General features: G+C 38.5%; 1 protein-coding gene across 7 annotated transcripts in view; it reads right to left on the reverse strand.

Annotated features, from left to right (window-relative positions):
• Positions 1-19,897, reverse strand: part of RRM2B (ribonucleotide reductase regulatory TP53 inducible subunit M2B) — a 31,950-nt gene that overhangs the window by 7,369 nt on the left and 4,684 nt on the right. For all 7 annotated transcript variants that reach the window (XM_037738653.1, XM_037738651.1, XM_037738650.1 and 4 more), the window contains 5 exons: positions 15,495-15,650; positions 9,830-9,946; positions 8,934-9,067; positions 8,361-8,455; positions 2,713-2,846 (listed from right to left, as the gene is read on the reverse strand). In XM_037738653.1, the coding sequence (XP_037594581.1) occupies positions 2,713-2,846; positions 8,361-8,455; positions 8,934-9,067; positions 9,830-9,946; positions 15,495-15,650 (636 nt within the window). The remainder of the gene's footprint in view (positions 1-2,712; positions 2,847-8,360; positions 8,456-8,933; positions 9,068-9,829; positions 9,947-15,494; positions 15,651-19,897) is intronic.

The following is a 19,897-nucleotide window of genomic DNA, read 5'->3' on the forward strand; positions in this document are numbered from 1 at the left end:
CAAGGCTGCAGTGAGCAGAGATCACGCCACTGGACTCTAGCCTGGGTGACAGTGAGACTCTGCTTCAAAAAAAAAAAAAAAAAAATTTTTAAAAAAAAAAAAAAAAAAAAAAGGAAGAAAGAAGAAATAAAAAAAAAAAAAAAAAAAAGGAAGAAAGAAGAAATTACCATCAAGGCTGAAAAAAGGAAGAAAGAAGAAATTACCATCAAGGCTGAAAGCTGTTAACGTGTTGATTAAAAGTGACAGACAATCTATTACAGAAAGCAATACCAATCAAAATCCCTAGGCGGGGGGAGAGAGAGAGACAGAAAGAGGGGGTGTGGGGGGGAAGGAGAGAATGAATGAGTGTGTGTGTGTGTGTGTGTAATTTATTTTAAAAGGCTTTAGAGGAGAAAAGAAGGGAAAGTACGCTTGGAAGAGTCCCAAGTGGGCATAGAGGTCAAGTGCCTAAATGGAATTGTTTTTAATTCAAAAGTTAATCTGGAAGGCTGGGCACGGGGGATCATGCCTGTAATCCTAGCACTTTGGGAGGCCAAAGTGGGCAAATCACTTGGGCCCAGGAGTTCCAGACCAGCCTGAGCAACACAGTGAGACCCTGTGTCTACAAAAAACTTTTTTTTAAAATTAGCCAGATGTGGTGGTTAATTAAACACATGTAGTTCAGCTACTTAGGAGGTTGAGGTAGGAGGACTGCTTGAGCCCAGGAGGTCGAAGCTACAGTGAGACAGGGTTGTCAAATAAATGATTCATTCATTAGAATATCATATATTTAACAAAACTTATTATTTTCAAAAGATTCTAATGTCATAGAAAAACGATTGCAGTATTTTGCCAAGTGGAAAAAGAACATCTCAACTCCTAAAAACCTAAATGATTAAAATGTTTATGTATCTAAATAGAATATAGAAAAAAATCTAGAAAGAAAGATTTTAACAAAACAGTAAATGTGGTTCTGTGTGTTGAGATTAATTTTTTATTCTCTCAATTCTCTATAATAATCCTATATGACATTTCTAATAAAAGTTATTAGAAATTTAAAGACATGACAAAGCAAAAAGTAATTATATGAAGCTTTTATGGCATTTAAAAAATACTTTCATATACACTATTTTATTGCATTCTAACAAAATGGTTAAATTATATAGTTATAGAAACAAAGGTTCAGAGAAGTTAAGGATTAGCACAGGCAATAAATGTAAACTGAATGGCTAAAATAGCCAAAAACACTAAGAATAGAAAGATAAATAAGACAAGGTACCTGCACTAAGGAGCTTAAGGTCTAGCAGAGGAAAGAAATAAGAAGTACAATACAGGCTGTGGACTCTAAGACACAGACAGGTTCAGGTTTCAAATGGATACATAAAGGAAAGAGTGGACACTTTCATCTAATTGATCAGGGAAGTTCTGGGATGTCTCTTCTGAGAATGTAATCCAAAAAAACTTAAAAAAAAAAAAGGTGGTAAGAAACATGGAAAAGGTATAGGAGGCAGAGGGAGACCAGGTTTAGTTGCTGACTGCATGTGGCTGAAAAAGAAAAGAAGCAATCTAAAATGACTCCTAGATTTCAAATTAGTTAACTGGAAAGAAGCGTAAAGACACTCAGTGAAACAGGGAAAACAGAAGGAATAACAAATTTTTGGAGAAAGATGTTGAGTTTGATTTCTGAAAGAAAAGGTTTGAGATACCTGGGGGAACTTCAAGGGGAAAATGTCTAACATGTACTAGCATACATTGGTTTGGGACTTAGGAAAGAATATCTGGGACAAAGGGAAAGTTTTGGGAGTTATGAGCATTTAGATGGTAGCTGATTCCATGGGAGTAAATAAGATCAGTCAGGAGGGCATGTACATGCCAGAGTGGGAACCTAGGAGGATACTGATATTAAGAATGACCAGGAGACTGAGGAAAAATGTTAAGAGGCATCAGAGGAAAATGCAGTGTCTTAAAAGCAAGAAGGTGTGACTACCTATTTTAATTACCACAATACGTGTGTCACCACAGCATTTTTCAGGAGAAAGAAAAATAAATGGGAGGGGCACAGTGGTTCATGTCTGTAATCCCTGCACTTTGGGAGGCTGAGGCAGGCAAATCACTTAAGCCCAGTAGCTCAGGACCAGCCTAGGCAACATGGTGAAACCTCATGTCTAAAAAACAAAAAAAAAAAAAAACAAAAATTAGTCCAGGTAGGCCAGGTACAGTGGCTCACACCTGTAATCCCAGCACTTTGGGAGGCCAAGGCAGGAAGATCATGAGGTTAGGAGATTGAGCCCATCCTGGCTAACATGGTGAAACTCCATCTCTACTAAAAATACAAAAATTTAGCCAGGTGTGGTGGCACACATCTGTAGTTCCAGCTACTCATGAGGCTGAGGCAGGAGAATTGCTTGAGCCAAAAGTTGGAGGTTGCAGTGAGCCAAAATCACGCCACTGCACTCCAGCCTGGGCAACAGAGCTAGATAGACTCCGTCTCAAAAAAAAAAAATTAGGCCAGTTATAGTGTAGTATGCCGGTAGTCCCAGCAACACAGGAGGCTGAGGGGAGGAGTGCTTGAGCCCAGGGAACTCAAGGTGGCAGTGAGCCATGTACTCTCTGTACTCCAGCCTGGGTGACACAGTGAGATCCTGTCTCAAATAAAAAGAAAGAAAGGAAAGAAAAATAGATGAACATCAAATATGAATGCAAATATAACCAGAAAAACATTCCATTCCTTACTTCATCTCTGCTGATGAGTTCATTGGAAAACGTGAGTCCTGGCATAAGACCTCTCTTCTTTAGCCAGAATATAGCAGCAAAAGATCCTGAGAAGAAAACTCCTTCTACAGCAGCGAAGGCCACCACTCTTTCCCCTGGGAGACATAAAATAGTTTCAGTTTTTGAAATATCACACACTGCAAACATTGGCACATATATATATATATATATATATATATATATATATATATATGTGTGTATATATATATATATGTATATATATATATATATATATATATATATATATATATATAAACAATAAACACCACAACTGTTTTGCAAAGAAACAAAATACACAAGTTAGTACCACAGCCAAAGATCTCCATAGGAGAAAATGTGCCACCTCCACCTACTGGAGCAGAAAGGTATGCCTCCTTCAAATCCTCTGTCAGACAATGAACTTCTATAGGTCTTGTTGTCTGGACAAAGAATGGCCTTCCATACTCAAAACAAGAGGTGATTTACATGTGCACCACACATGACTGTGAGTGCAGGTACATGCATATGTGTGCAGTATGTATACATATGTGTGTGTATACTGGACTGGAGAATAGATGGTAGACTTTATGACAAATGTCCTCCTCTGAAAGGAGGAGAGGTTGCTTAAGTTTATTATTTTTAGAAACCTGTGGTATCTTAGAGACTATCTGTAGACATTTCAAAAACCATTGGCATGCATTTGCAATTAAAAAAAAGATAAACCCAAGTGAGGATAATAAATATATCTGTTAGATAAAAAGTCCCCATAACATAAGCAAAAATACTGTTTTCTGCTAAATATAAAAGGGCCAATTTTAAGGGTTCGGCAAGGACTTTGTAGAGGTCCATCTCCTATTAATAAATTGTCTACAGTGGCATCCTATCTGTAACATTACCAGGATGATAAGAGGTCTAACCCAAAAGGTCATTCACAAGGTGCTTATGTCACCACACTGCATATGCTTGAGAAAAGTATTATGTATGTCTAAGGAAAAAGGTTTGGTCTATAAAACTGTGACATAAAGGCAGCTGAGTGCTTGAGTGCATTACAACCTTTTTTATAGGTGACATCACAGTTTATATCTCAGTACATGTCACAAGACCAAACACAAAGAAGTCAATAAACGAGTCCTAAACTGACTTAATGGAACCTATGTAAGTACCAGATGACAGAAGACATTAAAATCCATTCTAGGCCAAGCGCACAGTGGCACACATCTGTAATACCAGCACTTTGGTAGGCCGAGGTAGGGGGATCACTTGAATGCAGGAGTTAGAGACCAGCCTGGGCAACATAGCAAAACCCCTTTCTCTACAAAAAATTTAAAAATTAGCTGGGTGTGGTGGTGCACACCTGTAGTCACAGCTACCCGGGAGGCTGATGTGGGAGGAATGCTTGAGCTCAGGAGGTCAAGGCTGCAGTGCACTATGATCACACCACTGCACTCCACCTGGCGACAGAGGAGCCCCTATCTCAAAAACTGTCGTTGTCATCATCATCACTATTCTTAAGATAGAGATTTGTCATTAATTTAACATAAAACTTACTGTATCTTTTATCTTACTATTAGGATAACTGATAGTTATTGATACATTTTTCATTGGCATTAAGGTAACATCACATGGACAATTATCTGTAAGGGAAGTAGACTATAATTAAATACAAACACAAATATGTGAATAAAAGAAAAATTGATATTTACATTTTTATTAGAGACAGTCTTACTCTTGTCACCCGGGCTGCAGTGCAGTGGTACACTAATGGTTCAAACAGTCTCAAACTCAAACAATGCTCCCACCTCAGCCTCTGACATAGCTGGGACTATAGGCGTGTATCACCATGCCTGACTAATTTTTTTACTTTTTTAGAGCTAAGGTCTCTCTACGTTGCCCTGGCTGGTTTGAACTCCTGGCTCAAGCCATCCTCTCATCTCAGCCTCACAAGAAGCTGGGATTACAGGTGCAAATCACTATGCCTAGTGGAAAATTGGTATTGCAACCATTCTATACATTCATGTGAATACTAAAGAATGAAAATAGTAACATAGTTATAGAAGGCTACTCCTTTTTGGAGATTAAAGGATTATAAATGGTACATTTTACAATTTTTTTGAGAACATAAGTGAAGTAAAAAGAGGCTTCCAGAACATTTTTTCTAAAAACTACAGTGAATGTAAAGGCCTTAAGATTCATTTCAGAGGGGGAAAGTAGGATATATTTTTAAGATACAGCTGACCTCTATGATGGCAATGTACTAAGACTGTGTGACTAATACTTCTTTGGGCTTGAAATGAAATTTCATTACATATATTAAGATTTAATCTACATATGTTTTAAAGTTATTTAAAGAGATTTTAAAAATTAAACAGGATGGGTCAGGTGCAGTGGCTCACGCCCATAATCCCAGCACTTTGGGAGGCCAAGGTGGGTGGATCATGAGGTCAAGAGTTCAAGACCAGCTTGACCAAGATAGAAAAACTCCATCTCTACTAAAAATACAGAAATTAGCCAGGCATGGTGGAGGAGGCCTACAATGCCAGCTACTCAGGAGGCTAAGGCAGGAGAATCACTTGAACCTGGGAGGTGGAAGTTGCAGTGACCTGAGACTGTACCACTGTACTCAAGTCTGGGGGACAGAGCAAGACTCTGTTTAAAAAAAAAAAAAAATTAAAGAGGATATCTCAATTTTAAAAAAAACTATGCAGATATATAATTAGGAAAATTTTAGCTCTATAGGAATTCAATCTCCTTATAATGTAAACTTTCAGACAAACTAACGATGTTTTAAAAAATATTCTTAGTTTCTTTTTAGCTCAAAATAAAGGCTTGTAAGAGTCTGGATATAAGGAAAAAATAGTTGCTATGCTGGATCTTAGCGCAAAAAGCACTAAGGTCACCAAAAATGTTAGGCAAAACCCTGAGCCAGATGAAAGAGCTGCCCTTGTCAACTTATAGCTACCAACGGTGCAGGTGGCCCAATCAGTTCATAAAACAGCACGTCCTCAGCTGGTTAAAGTAAAGTAGCAGTGTGCAGCAAAACAAGGCAATATGTATTTTCAGGTTATTGTCTTTTAGCTCCACTCCCAAAAAGGAGAGCCACCAATGCACTATTCACTCTTTTCCCTTTCTCTGTTCCACTCTCCACCCATTCAACTCCCCCTCCACAATTTTGGAACATGTTCTTTCCTCTGAGACCCTAAATTAGAACCCCAAATGGGGTTTGCCTTGAGATTAAGCAATACGGATAATCTAGCTGGTATCCTCATGTAGTTACGTGGTGACTGCCAGCCTTCCTTCCCCAGTTTCTCTATTTCTAGGTTGTCTTTCTTGGGTAGTTCATGAAATACATGCTTTCCGTGGGCCTGCTCATCATTTTCCAACACTATCTATCCATACTAATATTTTCAGTGTATATGGAACACTCTGCCTTTTCCCTTCTTTTTTCTCTAAAGCCAGCATTTCCCAAAGTGTTTCTGAAGCTCCTTGTGAGGGAATCAGCTGAATACAAAATGCAGATTCCTCAGTCCCACCTGGGTCTCCCACATTACCTTTGGCAGGTTACTTAAGAGTTTTTCCACAAATTCTCCAGTTGAATTTTATATATATTGATAACCAGTGCTTTCCTCCTTCCTCTTTTTAAAGAAAATTTTTTTAGAGTCTGGGTCTTGCTCTGTCACCCAGGCTAGAGCACAGTGGATCACAGCTCACTGCAGCCTCAAACTGCTGGGCTTAAGTGGTCCTCCTCCCTCAGCCTCCCAAGTAACAGGGTCTACAGGTGCACACCACCACACCTGGCTAGTTTTTAAATTTGTTGTAGAGATTGGGGTCTTGCTTTGTTACCCAGACTGGTCTTAAACTGCTGGCCTCAAGTGATCATCCTGCCTCAGCCTCCCAAAGCACTGGGATTACAGGCACGAGCCACTGAGACTGGCTGCTTTTCTCATTCTTGAAATAAACTGAAGGCAAGGAGGCAAACACATCTGTTTCATCCCTGATATACTACATGCTGGCCGATATACAGACTACATCACTGGTTCTTGGGTGTAGTCCAGGAGTCCCTGAGAGAGCCACAGACCCAGGAGATCTGTGAGGTCAAAACTATTTTCATAATAGCATTAAGGGATTATTCACATGTTTTAATTAACAGTCTCTCATACTTTACAATGTTATTTTCTAGAGGCTACATGACATATCCATAATAATTTGAAAAGCTTAACAAAATATTCCTCCCTTTTCTAACTATAACACATATTTAAATGAGGCATATTATATATATATATATATATATATACACACACACACACACACACACACACACTGCAACAAATTGAATGCAAAGGCAGATATGGTACTCCAACTGTTTTCTATTAAGTCAGACTTTAAAAGATTTATAGAAATATAAAGGAAGGTGCTACTCTTTTTTTGGAAAATATAGAAACTTATAGAAAAATGTTATCTGTATTAAAATGTAATGGGTTACTTACTGCTATCTTAGAATGTACTAATAAATATTTTAAAATTTTCTCAATGTTAATTGCTAATGCAGAAATATCAATAGCTATAACCTACCCAAATAAAGGCACTCTGGAGCTCTCAATAATTTTTAAGAGCACAAAGGGGCCTGAGACCAAAAATTTTGAGACTTGCTTCCCAACATAACAAATAAAACCAGAAAATAAAGAACACCAATTAAAAATAGATAAGAATGAAATGGGTACTTAGAACTATCCAAATGATATATAAATATTTTAATTAGATTTAGTAAATATTTACTGAGCAACTACTATGTATAAGACATAATACAAGATACTTCCTTAAAAAATGATACAGGATCTCAACTCACCAGAAGGGTGTTTGCATTTAGCTTACCTATGAAAAATAAGACTGTTATTACAAATTGTTTTTTGTCCTGGTTGACCACACTAATCTTTTTGAGAAACTAGATTGTTTCCTGAAAATGTTAAGATTTCATTTGCTTTAAATTCCTAAAATAGGCCAGATGAGGTGGCTCACACCTGTAATCCCAGCACTTTGGGAGGCCAAGGCAGGTGGACCACCTGAGATCAGGAGTTCAAGACCAGCCTGTCCGACATGGCGAAATCCCCATCTCTACTAAAAAATACAAAAACTAGCTGGGCTTGGTGGCAGGCACCTATAATCCCAGCTACTTAGGAGACTGAGGCAGGGAGAATTGCTCGAACCTGGGAGACAGCAGTTGCAGTGAGCAAAGATCATGTCACTGCACTCCAGCCTGGGTAGCAGAGTGAGCCTCTGTCTCAAAAAAAAAAAAAAAATCCTGAAATAAACTTAAAAACAGATATAAACTGTGGATTGCTATAATATTATCTTGTTAGATTCTATGTGACTGACTCCTATTTAACTGTCATTATGTGCGAACATCTTGACTTTTCAACTTGCAACTTATTAAGTAGAATAGATAACAGCTTTATTTTTACCACCAGTTTCTAATTAATCATTAGGAATAATGATTTTGATAAAGGTGCATTTGAGACATTTGTACTCCTTTTCCATGCTGTAACTTTTTGATTAGTACTGGATAGTCACACCACATAAAATACTGTCCTATCACCTGAGGCAAATCTGATCATACATAAATTAGAGCCACATACCAAAAGTAGATTTTCTATCTGCTATCCATCGCAAGGCCCAATCTGCTTTTTTCTTAACATATGGCATGGTTTCAATGGCATTAAATAAAAATTCCCTATAAAAACAAAAGAATGAATAGCAGAGTTATTCACTTGTTTTTCTCAATTGGACTACACTGTAATAGTTTAATCAGAGATAATAATTGTAACTCTATGGTATGTTACCAGATCTGTAGTTTTTCTACATTTTTAATTTTTTATTTACATTTATTTTCTTGCCATAAAACAGAAATAAAATTCAAATTATTGATTTAGATTTGGTCTCACACAAAACCAGCTAAATTTGAATATTCAATTCCTAAACAGAAGATGCTACTGAACAGTTCTTAAAGATAAAATATCTAAAGGTTAACTGGTTCTATAACAAGTTTTTTTTTTTTAAGCCAACACATTATTAAGCAATAGAAAATATTATGCTCAGAAACTTCCATACTTGAATAATCTTTCCTTAACACTGAGTTTTGGAATAAATTCTGCTCTGAACATAACCAAGCAATAAGCAATATTTTGTAAATAAAATCCCAACAATAATACCTTTTCTTGGGATCTCTGATGTAAGTGTCTATTAGCAAACTGTACATCTCTGAATGAACATTCTCGATGAGAATTTGAAAGCCATAGAAACAGCGAGCCTCTGGAACCTGCACCTCCTGACTAAAGCGCTCCACCTAAGAAGATAAGGGAAACAGATATATCCACTTCTATAGGCTCTCGTTAAACACTGCAAGTCAGAATCTGGACATCAGCATTATCACTTAAAAACTGCCTGTCATGTAAGGAACAGGTCAGAAAGACCTTGTGGATTATTTTAGGCAGCATCCTAGGCAATACTGCCTATCCATCAATCCTCCATGGTAAATTAAATTCCTAAGCATTAAAAAAATTGACCTGTTAGGTAGAGATACTGCCTATAGAGCCAAATACATTTTAGAACATCTACCAAAAATAATGCTTTGCTTTGTAGAACTGATCTAAAGTCATTTTTTTCCTGACAGTAGAGGGATCTTAAAGCCTCTTCGAGTTCATGATGAAAGTTCTTATCTTTCTTTTTAAGAAGTTATGCCTCCTGATCAACCATAATCAAGTTCTAAAATGGGGAGCCAGAACCCAGTGTTCTATTACAGAGCATAATTATTATAAAGGTTATTAAGGTGCAGGTTCTCTATTAAGCTTACCATCTGAGGGTAAAAATCAAACTCATGTTAATGCATTGTAAGTAGATTTGACTGGTATGGTATGTTTATGCTTGGTTTCATAATAGTTTGCTGGTCAAAGGATAATCAGTTCATCAGAAAAATATTTAAAGAGTTAAGCTTCATCTAGTTCATGTTTTAGACATCTTTTCTCTGGCTCAATTTAATAGTCTTACTGACATTATCACCATTTAACTGCTAACGGAGAACAAAAGTTAAATCAAACAAAAACCTTACCAAATTTTCATTTACAATTCCATCACTGGCTGCAAAAAAGGCTAAAATGTGAGAGATGAAATACTTCTCATCTGCTTTAAGCTTGTTCCAGTGAGGCAGATCCTTTGATAAGTCAACCTGGAATAAAAAGATATTCAAAAATTTTAATTTGGAGTTAAGTTCTTCTCAACGTGTTTGGGAAACTAACTTCCATTGTAAAGTTAAGTAGGAATATGCTACTACCAGTAAACTATGGAAAAAGAAAGATGTCAGCATTGCAAAGAAATAAAACAAAAACATTATGTTAATAATAGTGTATTGTATTCAGAATGTTTGTTAAATGAGTAGATTACAGCTACTCTTGGTGGGGGAGGGGGAAATAGCTAACTATGTGAGGCAAAGGAAATGTTAATTTGTTACGCTATGGTAACCATTTTACTACATATATATAGATATATCTTATAACATCATGTCCTACACCTTAAACATACACAGTAACACTTACCTTTAAAAAATTATAACAGAATTGAATTTTCTGGTCAATTAAGTTGGCCAGGATGCACTTTAAAAATATTAAAATTAACATAATCTAGTGGCACTGGAGCAAATGAAAGAAGGATTAAAAGAGGTGGAAGGAGAGTAAAAACTAGTCAAGAAGGCACTGAAGTGAATAAACTAATGCTTCTCAACAGTCATTGCTTTAATATTTTATATAATATTTGCTATGGTGTTAGATAGATAATTAGGCACCTATTAACCAACTGTAGCTGCTACTTTACTACCAGGCAATCTACTTTTATATCCAGAAGTAATGCTAGGCAGGTAACAACCTGAGTTTTGTTTTGTTTCTGTTTTGTTTTGTTTTGTTTTTAAAGAGACAGGGTCTCACTATGTTGCCCAGACTGGTCTCAATCTCCTGGCCTCAAGCAAGCCTCCCACCTTGGCCTGTCAAAGTGTTGGGATTACAGGCTTGAGCCACCAGAAGTGGCCAACAAACTGTTTTTTAAAACATTTTATAGTGATGGCTTCCATTGGGAATGGAAATATATGTGAAAATGTTCATTAGAATTAGTCCTTGGAATCAAGGGAGATGTACTTTAGAATTTGGTGAAATGTACAATTTAAAATTTGTCTTTTTTTTTTAATTTTTGAGATGGGGTTTCACTCTGTCACCCAGTTTGGAGTGCAGTGGCACAATCTCAGCTCACTGTAACCTCTGCCTCCTGGGCTCAAGCAATCCTCCCACCTCAGCCGCCAAAGGAACAAGTAGAACCACAGGCACACAGCACCATGCCTGGCTAATTTTTTGTATTTTTGGTAGTGACAGGGTTTTGTCATGTTGCCTAGGCTGGTTTCAAACTAGTGAGCTCAAGTGATCGGCCTGCCTTGGTCTCCCAAAGTGCTGGGAGTACAGGCCTGAGCCACTGCATTCAGCCAAAAATAGTTTTTAAATGTACCTTGTCTTAGTCAGTTCTGGGGGCTATAACAAATTACCATAGACTGGGTTGCTTAAACAACATCCTTTTTTTAATTACTATTATTTTTAACATTTCTGGAAGCTGGAAGCCCAAGATTAGGATGCCAGCATGGTTGGGTTCTTGGTGAAGTCCTCTTCCTGGTTTACAGATGGCCACCTTCTTGCTGTATCCTCACATAGCAGAGACAGAGAGAGAGGTTCTTATCTCTCATGTCTCTTCTTATAAGGGCACTAATCCTATTCATGAGGGCTCCACCCACATGACCTAATTACCTCCCAAGGCCCCCCCCTCCAAATGCCACCAGACAGCATATATAGACATAATGACAGCATATATCATTTTGATAGGGACAGGAGGCAGGGAAATTCTGGGAAGAAGACGGTGGTCCCCAGCTAGGGCTCCACCCTCAATCCTGGAACTTCGGCCCAAAGTGAGAACATGCATTCCTATTTTCCCATTCAAATGTTGCCTTTTCCAAAACCACCCATGGCCGGCGCTTCTCCCCTACTCTGGGCCCATAAAAACTCCAGGTTCTGCTGGCAGAGAAGAGGAGAGAAGAAGAGGAGAGGCAGCTGGAAGTCAGAGACTATGGTTGAACATCGGAGAGAAGCAACTTAACTTCAGAGGAACAGCTTGACAGCATTGCTTTGGAGAGGAGTCAGCCAGGGATGGCCAAACTCCAGGGGTAGATTATCTTTCCACTCCATTCCCTTTTCAGCTCCCCTTCCCACTGAGAGCCACTTTCATTGGCAAGAAAATCCTCTGTATTCACCACCCTTCAATTTGTTCACATGACCTGATTTTTCCTAGATGCTGAACAAGGGCTTAGATGCCACAGGTGCAGATGCTAAAGGCTGTCACACTGACCCTCTGTCCTTGCAGGTAGAGAGCAAATGCTTCATGTGAAAAGACAGAGGGCACACTGAGCTGTTAAAACTTAAGCCATCCTCGGACAGGAAAAGCTAAAAGACGGTTGACTATAACACGTTCCTTCTGGGGTTTCAAGGGTTGTGGGTACTCCCCATGGATGCTGCCATGGGGTAGGGCCGGCATGGAGTTTTCCTCCTGCCAGTGCCCAAAAGCACTTGCCCAAGCTCCTGCCCTGCTCATCTGCATGCTCCCTCCCTCAAGGGGTTGAGCACAATGAGTTCAAGTGAGTGGAGTTTGCCTCTGCCAGCACTGAAGCAGCCAGCTAGCTCCAGCAACCATACTCCAATTTCCGCCCAAGACGGGATCAGAGAAACTATCCTACTTCAATTTGGTCAGAAAAAATATTTTAAATATTTTCCATAATTCACATCGTAAACATTTGAAATATGTAATTGTCCTTGTCTTTTGCCCTTCTTTTATTTACTCTAACAAAGCCTCAATCTTTGACCTCCCCAAAAAAGACTAATGGCCCATTCTTTTAATCATGTGTTATTTTCTAAAACCCTTTTTCCCATTAATTTATTCTTTGTTTGCTAAGCACTTACTGCACATCAGACACTGTGCTAAGCACTGGGGATAAAACAGGGCAGGGTAGGGAAATATTTGTCTTCATCTTTTAAAACATGCAACTTAAAAATCAAGTTCTGTTCTATTAAAAGCTCAACTCAGGTTTAACTGAAGGACATCTCTCTTTGTTCTTATATATTATAACCCTCCACTTTTTTTATTTTTATTTTTTGAGACAGTCTCACTCTGTTGCCCAGGATAGAATACAGTGGCATGATCTTGGCTCACTGCAGCCTCCACCACCTAAGCTCAAGCTATTCTCCTGCCTCAACGTCCTGAGTAGCTGGGATTACAGGCACCTGCCACCATGCCTGGCTAATTTTTGTATTTTTAGTAGAGACAGGGTTTTACCATGTTGTCCAGGTTGGTCTTGAACTCCTGACATCAAGTGATCTGCCCATCTTGGCATCTAAAGTGCTGGGATTACAGGCATGAGCCAACATACCCAGCCTCTTATGTATTATATACTTGATATTAAATGTTAATATTGTAATATGCTTCCTCTTAAATATTAAAATTATTTCTTTGAACACTTGGTTTCAAAAGCCTTATAAATTTTATTTATACTACATTGGTCATACTCCCTTCATGCCTAGCTTTTTCTTATTTGAGCAAATTCTCAATTTCATCATTTAAATACTGATTCCAAACTAGACAATTACCATAATTGCCTGAGTGGCTTTAAAGAAAAAAGTCCCAATCCCCAGACTTATTGTCTTTTTATCAGGGTTTCTGTTGATCAGTCATATTTAAGAATTAAGCTCAACCATTTAAGCTGATTAAATGGTAACTTACATAATTTGTTTAAATGAAAAATATGTAAAACTAAAAATGTGTTTGGCTTATCTTCAAAATATGTATTTGAATCTTCCTATGTTACCTACAAAACATGTACCAAATTTCAGTTTTCAAAAACTAATGTTTCTTTGTTATAGGTCATATATTACCTTTACGAAAAGATGCAAGTTAATTTCCAAATTAATCTCAAGAATCCTAAGAATCATAAGTACCTTTTTAACATGATGAATAAAAAAGCCACCTGTGTATTCCACTTGCTCTCTGAACCATATCTAACAAAAAAACTTTCTAAAAACCACAGACAGTTAGGGACAGTCAGGTGTGTCAAGCATTATGACCCAGTATGAAAATATCGGGTGTTTTTGTGTGGTTGGTTTTTTGCTCCATATGTCAACTATAATATAACAAAGATGTTGACAATATAACACTCCAATATAACAAAGATGGGTAAGTGGGTAAAATTAGTATAATAGAAGCCTTGAACATTGGTGCCTTCTGATTTAACCTAGAAAGGTTAAATCTTCTCCCTTTCTGTATATAAAATAATAATTTACATTTATTTAGTGCTTACCAAGTGCCAACTACAATTTTAAACATCTCATTAATCCCCCACAACCCAAACAGCCAAGTACAATTAGCCTAATTTACCAATGAGGATACACAGAGAGATTAAGCAACTGTCCCAGTTCCACAGCTAGTAAGTAGTGGAACAGGATTTATACCTAGGCAGTCTGACCCCAGAGCCTACATTATTAGCATGTGTTTACATTTATAGAATTAATTTCTTGAAAAATAGATTCAAATATATCTATCCAAATAGCTACATATATCTATAGAGATACATATACAAACACATACAGATACAGAACGAGAGTGTTCTATACTGTAGAGAATAAGAGTGCTGTCAAGGTACTACCCATCATATTTAAAGATGAAGAAAGGCACTATTTGTTCAGTTAGACTACAGGGCAATCATTTTCATGACCACTGTCCTTATCGACCAGCAAATATTTTCTAGTTTGCTGTGTTCCGTAAATGATTTCCTAGGTGGAATTAACAAAAAGTATTCTACAGCTGATCTATTAGTGGCAAATCTGTCACATTTGATGTAGCTGAGGGCACGGCCAAATTGGGAGCAGCACTGTGAATTCCACCGCCAAGAAGATCAAACTCTTCATGTGGCAGCTACTTTTCTACAATCAGGTAAGTCTCTCAATTGAAAGCAGGGTTGCTGCAGCTTTCACTCATTTTTTGACTACAGCTGCAATTTTTTACTTATTCTGCTGACCTTATAAGACCAGTCAGACTAGCCTTAGTTGGCCATACTAAACTAAAAGTATGTTTAAAAACAGAAAATGTTCTAAAATCGGGCCAGATGCAGTGGCTCACGCCTGTAATCCCAGCACTTTGGAAGGCTGAAGTGGGTGGATCACAAGGCCAGGAGATCGAGACCATCATGGCCAACATGGTGAAACCGTGTCTCTACTAAAAACACCAAAAATTAGCAGGGCATGGTGGCACACACCCGTAGTCCCAGCTATTTGGAAGGTGAGGCAGGAGAATCCCTTGAACCCATGAGGCTGAGGTTGCAGTGAGCTGAGATTGTGTTACTGCATTCCAGCCTGGGTGACAGAACGATATTCTGTTTCAAAAGAAAATAAAAGGTTCTAAAATATATTGGAAATAAAAATCTGGCAGAATTAGATGCCATTGTTGCAGCAGAAAACTTGTTTATAGATAGTAATCTAAACTAAAACATTGAGAACGTTGTATTTAGCCTCAGTAATTCCAAAACTTAACTTCTACAACTGATCTTCAGCAATGTATAAGTTAAAGTTTTTCAATATCCTGTAAAACAAGAAGGGAACACTGCACTATTGGACATGAATGCTCATGAAGGCAATGCCACGTACCTCTTCTGCTGTCCAGAAGGAAGCCTGTGCCTGTTTATACATTTTCCAAATATCGGGATACTGGATTGGGAAGATGACAAACCGGCGAGAACTCTTTCTTAGAAGTGGCTCTTCATTTGACTTTATTTCATTTTCGTTGCTATCTGAAGATGATCTCTTTGAAAAATAAAGCACAAACAGCCATTTTATATAGACATTTCCTCTTTATTCATACCTAAACATTCATCTAGGGAAGTCAGGGAGACAGTATTGTTAGAGAGCACGCCTGTCTGGGTTGAATCCTTACCGTTGCCTGGTAGCTAATACTGTTAGAAGTGTGTGTGAGACCACAGGAAGTTGCTGAACTTCTCTGACCCTCAGTTTCCTCAGCTATAAAATAATTCCTGCCTCATAGGTTGATTCCGATGATTAAAAGTGCTTTAAACAAAACCTGGTATGTAATAAGCACTCAAAAATTTATTGTAATTATTGCTAGTTTGAGGATAAGTACAGAGCTAGACCCCATAAATGTCACGATGGGCAAATTTCGAAGTTTGTAAACAAAATGTCCCTTAGAGCCTCTCTGATATAGAATGCTGGAATGAATAAGCTACTGGTATAAACTACTTTATGACTTTCTTTCTACTTTTCACTGAAATACTATAATGCTTATCTGAAAACCCATTACCTACAACTTAATCTTTGTTCATTTTAACCTTCCAGTATTCCAATTTGTTACTGGTATCTACATTTTAACATTACTGCAGATGATCTCACTGTGGGCTGTCTCAAAGCTTTGTGAATAAAGTGAGAAACACATACCTATATTCATACTGCTTCAAAACATGACGACACACTAAGAGTAAATGGTGCCACATATATATTTTTTAAATAGTAGGAACATCAGAAGAGGATCAGAACAGATGCACGTGCATGAGAACGAGTATAAACAAAAGCCATACAAATAAGCTAAACATGTATGAATCAGGATTAGAACACATAAATTCTAGACTCCTAACCCAAACTGTCTCCCTCTACTGTGACAGGCCAGTTATGTTCCTTACTCCTGCCCACACCCACTGTCACCTCTCCAAAGCAAGCATTATAGCGGAGGAGGCTAAGGCTTATCAAGAAGAAAGCCCAAAATATAAGCATAAGGCTATGCAAATACAGGGGGGCTTGCATGCTTTATACCTACTACCATCACAGTATGGATTGTCTTGATTTTAACTACTTGTTTAAAGGTGTGGGCCTCCTCAGATACAGCACTTGAGCCCTGGAGAAGAAGAACCAATTTTCGTTTGTTGTGATGTTCCCAAAGCTTAGTACTACATCAAGCCTGTTAGCTAAGTAAATGGGCTGCTAATTTCTCTTCTTCCTGTGCTCAGATTTCGAGGTACCTTTAGAAAATTTAATTTAACAGAGGACCACAATATATCAGTGAGACAACCTAATAACCACTAAAATCGATCACGTTTCCCCCTCTTCACATCACCCCAAAGGCCTGGTTTAGGTTCTAGATATAAATACATAGTTCACTGCAATTTAATTCCCTGTTAATTGTCTATAGTTTCCTGTGCTTCTTGAAAGTAAAAACCATCTTCACCCTTGTAGAATCTCTTGTGCCTAGCACAGTACCTGGCACGTAGGTGGTACTCATTGCGCAAATACCTCAGCAATTTTTTTAAGACTGGGTCTTGCTCTGTCACCCAGGTTAGCGTGCAGTAGTGTGATCATAGATCACTGCAGTCTCAAACTCCTGTGCACAAGCGATCCACCTGTCTCAGCTTCCCAAGTAGCAAGCACTACGTGTGCATGTCACCACTCCTGGCTAATTTTTAAATTTTTTGTAGAGATGGGGGTCATGCTGTGTTGCCCAGGCTGGTCTCAAACTTCCAGCCTTTGCTATTTTTGTTACTGAAATTTGGGATATACTGAAAGTATGAAAGTTGGAACTCCAACCCTTTTGTTATTGAAAATTGGGAAGGACACCACAAGTAGTCACTCTTTAGCACCAAAAGCCCTGACAATGAATGAAGCTTTTAAATGATAATAAATAATTGATCTGCTGAAGACTAGTACCTTTAAGTTAGAATAGAAGTCACATTTGTATATACCATCTCCTTTTCTATCCTGATAACCTGTAGACTGTTAAGAGGAGAAGCTGGATTAGGAGTGTATTACAAAGGATTTTGCAATGTGAAGAGAAGGAGGTTAACCAACATCAACCTTTGAGTTGGACTAGAGATGACATATTATTTCATAGTGCTTAGATACGCGCACAAACATGCATTTAAATACAATTGCAGAAAGTTCATGCATCTTGAAACTCTAGGCTCTCCAGGGTACCCTCTGTGGACCTGATCTAAGGGCCCGTATTTTAGAAGAAAAAAACAACATGAAAAAAGATATGATGGTGGCCAGGCGTGGTGGCTCACGCTTGTAATGCCAGCACTTTAGGAGGCTGACGCAGGCCGATCACCTGACGTCAGGAGTTCGAGACCAGCCTGGCCAACATGGCGAAAACCCGTCTCTACTAAAAATACAAAAATTAGCTGGGCATGGTGGTGGGCGCCTGTAATCCCAGCTACTTGGGAGGCTGAGGCAGGAGAATTCCTTGAACCCAGGAGGTGAAGGTTGCAGTGAGCCGAGATGGCGCCAATGCACTTCAGCCTGGGCAACAAGAGCAAAACTCTGTTTGAAAAAAAAAATGATGGTATGTGACATTTTCAAAGAACTAGAAGTAATTTTCTAAGTCTGGACTTCACGGTATGTGGGGAGCAATGGGAGGAGATGAAACCTAAAAGGCAGCAGAGAACAGTTCCCAGTGGTTTTTCCAAATGTGCACTGAAGAGCTCTGTGATCTCCCTAATGTCATCATGATCACCAGGAGAAAATTTCACTTTTAAATGTTTCCATCCTTTTAAAATAGTAATAAAAATAACTGAAACATGTTTTCTACTGTACGGAAAGGAAATCAGCAAATCACCAATGCATAAACTTGTGTTTCCAGGTTATCTTTCTTTCCTTTTTTTTTTTAAGATGACCTCAGATGAAAGTTTCTCTGGGTACCTCTGCTTAACTGAAGAAATACCATGAGAGTGAAAAATAAGCAGTTTAAAAAAATAAATAAAAAATTTGTAACCATTTGTATGGATTTTTCAGAATTAAACCAAGCTTTCTTTTTTCCAAAACCAAACAAAATTGAAAAAACAATTTTATAGTGGCAATAATACAGTAGAGACCTTATTATTCAAAGTGATCCAAACGGGTAGTTGAAAATTGGCTAACGGTAGGAATCATAAGAAAACAATGTGGCTTAAATACGTAATTTTTTTTTTGAGTCTTTCTCTGTCACCCAGGCTAAAGTGCAGTGGCATAATCTCAGCTCACCGCAACCTCTGCCTCCTGGGTTCAAGTAATTCTCATGCCTCAGCCTCCCAAGTAGCTGGGATTACAGGAGTATGCCACCACACCCAGTTAACTTTTTTATTTTTCATAGAGATGGGGTTTCATCATGTTGGCCAGGCTGGTCTCAAACCCCTAACCTCAGGTGATTTGCCCACCTCAGCCTCCCAAAGTGCTAAGATTATGGGCATGAGCCACCGCGCCAGCCTAAACACATACATTTATATTTATTTTTACTAATCTTCTATCATAAGGTTAAAACTTTTTGTTTTTTTAGACTTGGCTGATTGAAGCCCCAAGTGTTTTGAACATTCCACACCATAAATGTATCACCTACACTTTCTAGTTTCAATATTTTTCTTTTTTTTTAAGAGACAGGGTTTTGCTCTTTTGCCCAGACTGGAGTGCAGTAGTGTGATCATAGCTCACTGCAGCTTCAAACTCCTGGGCTCTAGGTAACTTCCTGCCTCAGCCTCCAGAGTAGCTGTGACTACTGACACATGACACTATACCTAGTTAACTTTTTTTTTTTTTTTAATTTTTGTATAGATGGGGTCTCGCTATGTTGCCTAGGCCGGTCTCGAACTCCTGGCCTCAAGCCATCCTCCTGCAGCAGCCTCCCGAAGCACTGGGATTACAGGCACGAGCCACTTTGCCCAGCCTCTAGTGGAAACAGAAATATATCAGTGCCGCTGAATGCAGTGGCTAGCCAGGTGTGGTGGCTCATACCTGTAATCCCAGCACTTTGGAAGGATGAGGTAGGCGGGGATCACTTGAGGTCAGGAGTCTGAGACCAGCCTCCAGCCTGGCCAACATGGTGAAACCCCATCTCTACTAAAAATACAAAAAATTAGCTTGGGGTGGTGGCACATGCTTGTAATTCCAGCTACTTGGGAGGCTGAGGTAGGAGGATTGCTTGAATCCAGGAGGCAGAGGTTGCAATGAACCAAGATCACTGCACTCCAGCCTGGGCAACAGAGCAAGACTCCATCTCAAAAATCAAAATAAAACTAAAC

The sequence above is a fragment of the Cebus imitator genome, unplaced genomic scaffold (assembly GCF_001604975.1).
Source record: "Cebus imitator isolate Cc_AM_T3 unplaced genomic scaffold, Cebus_imitator-1.0 Scaffold56, whole genome shotgun sequence".
NCBI classification, from domain to species: Eukaryota; Metazoa; Chordata; class Mammalia; order Primates; family Cebidae; genus Cebus; species Cebus imitator.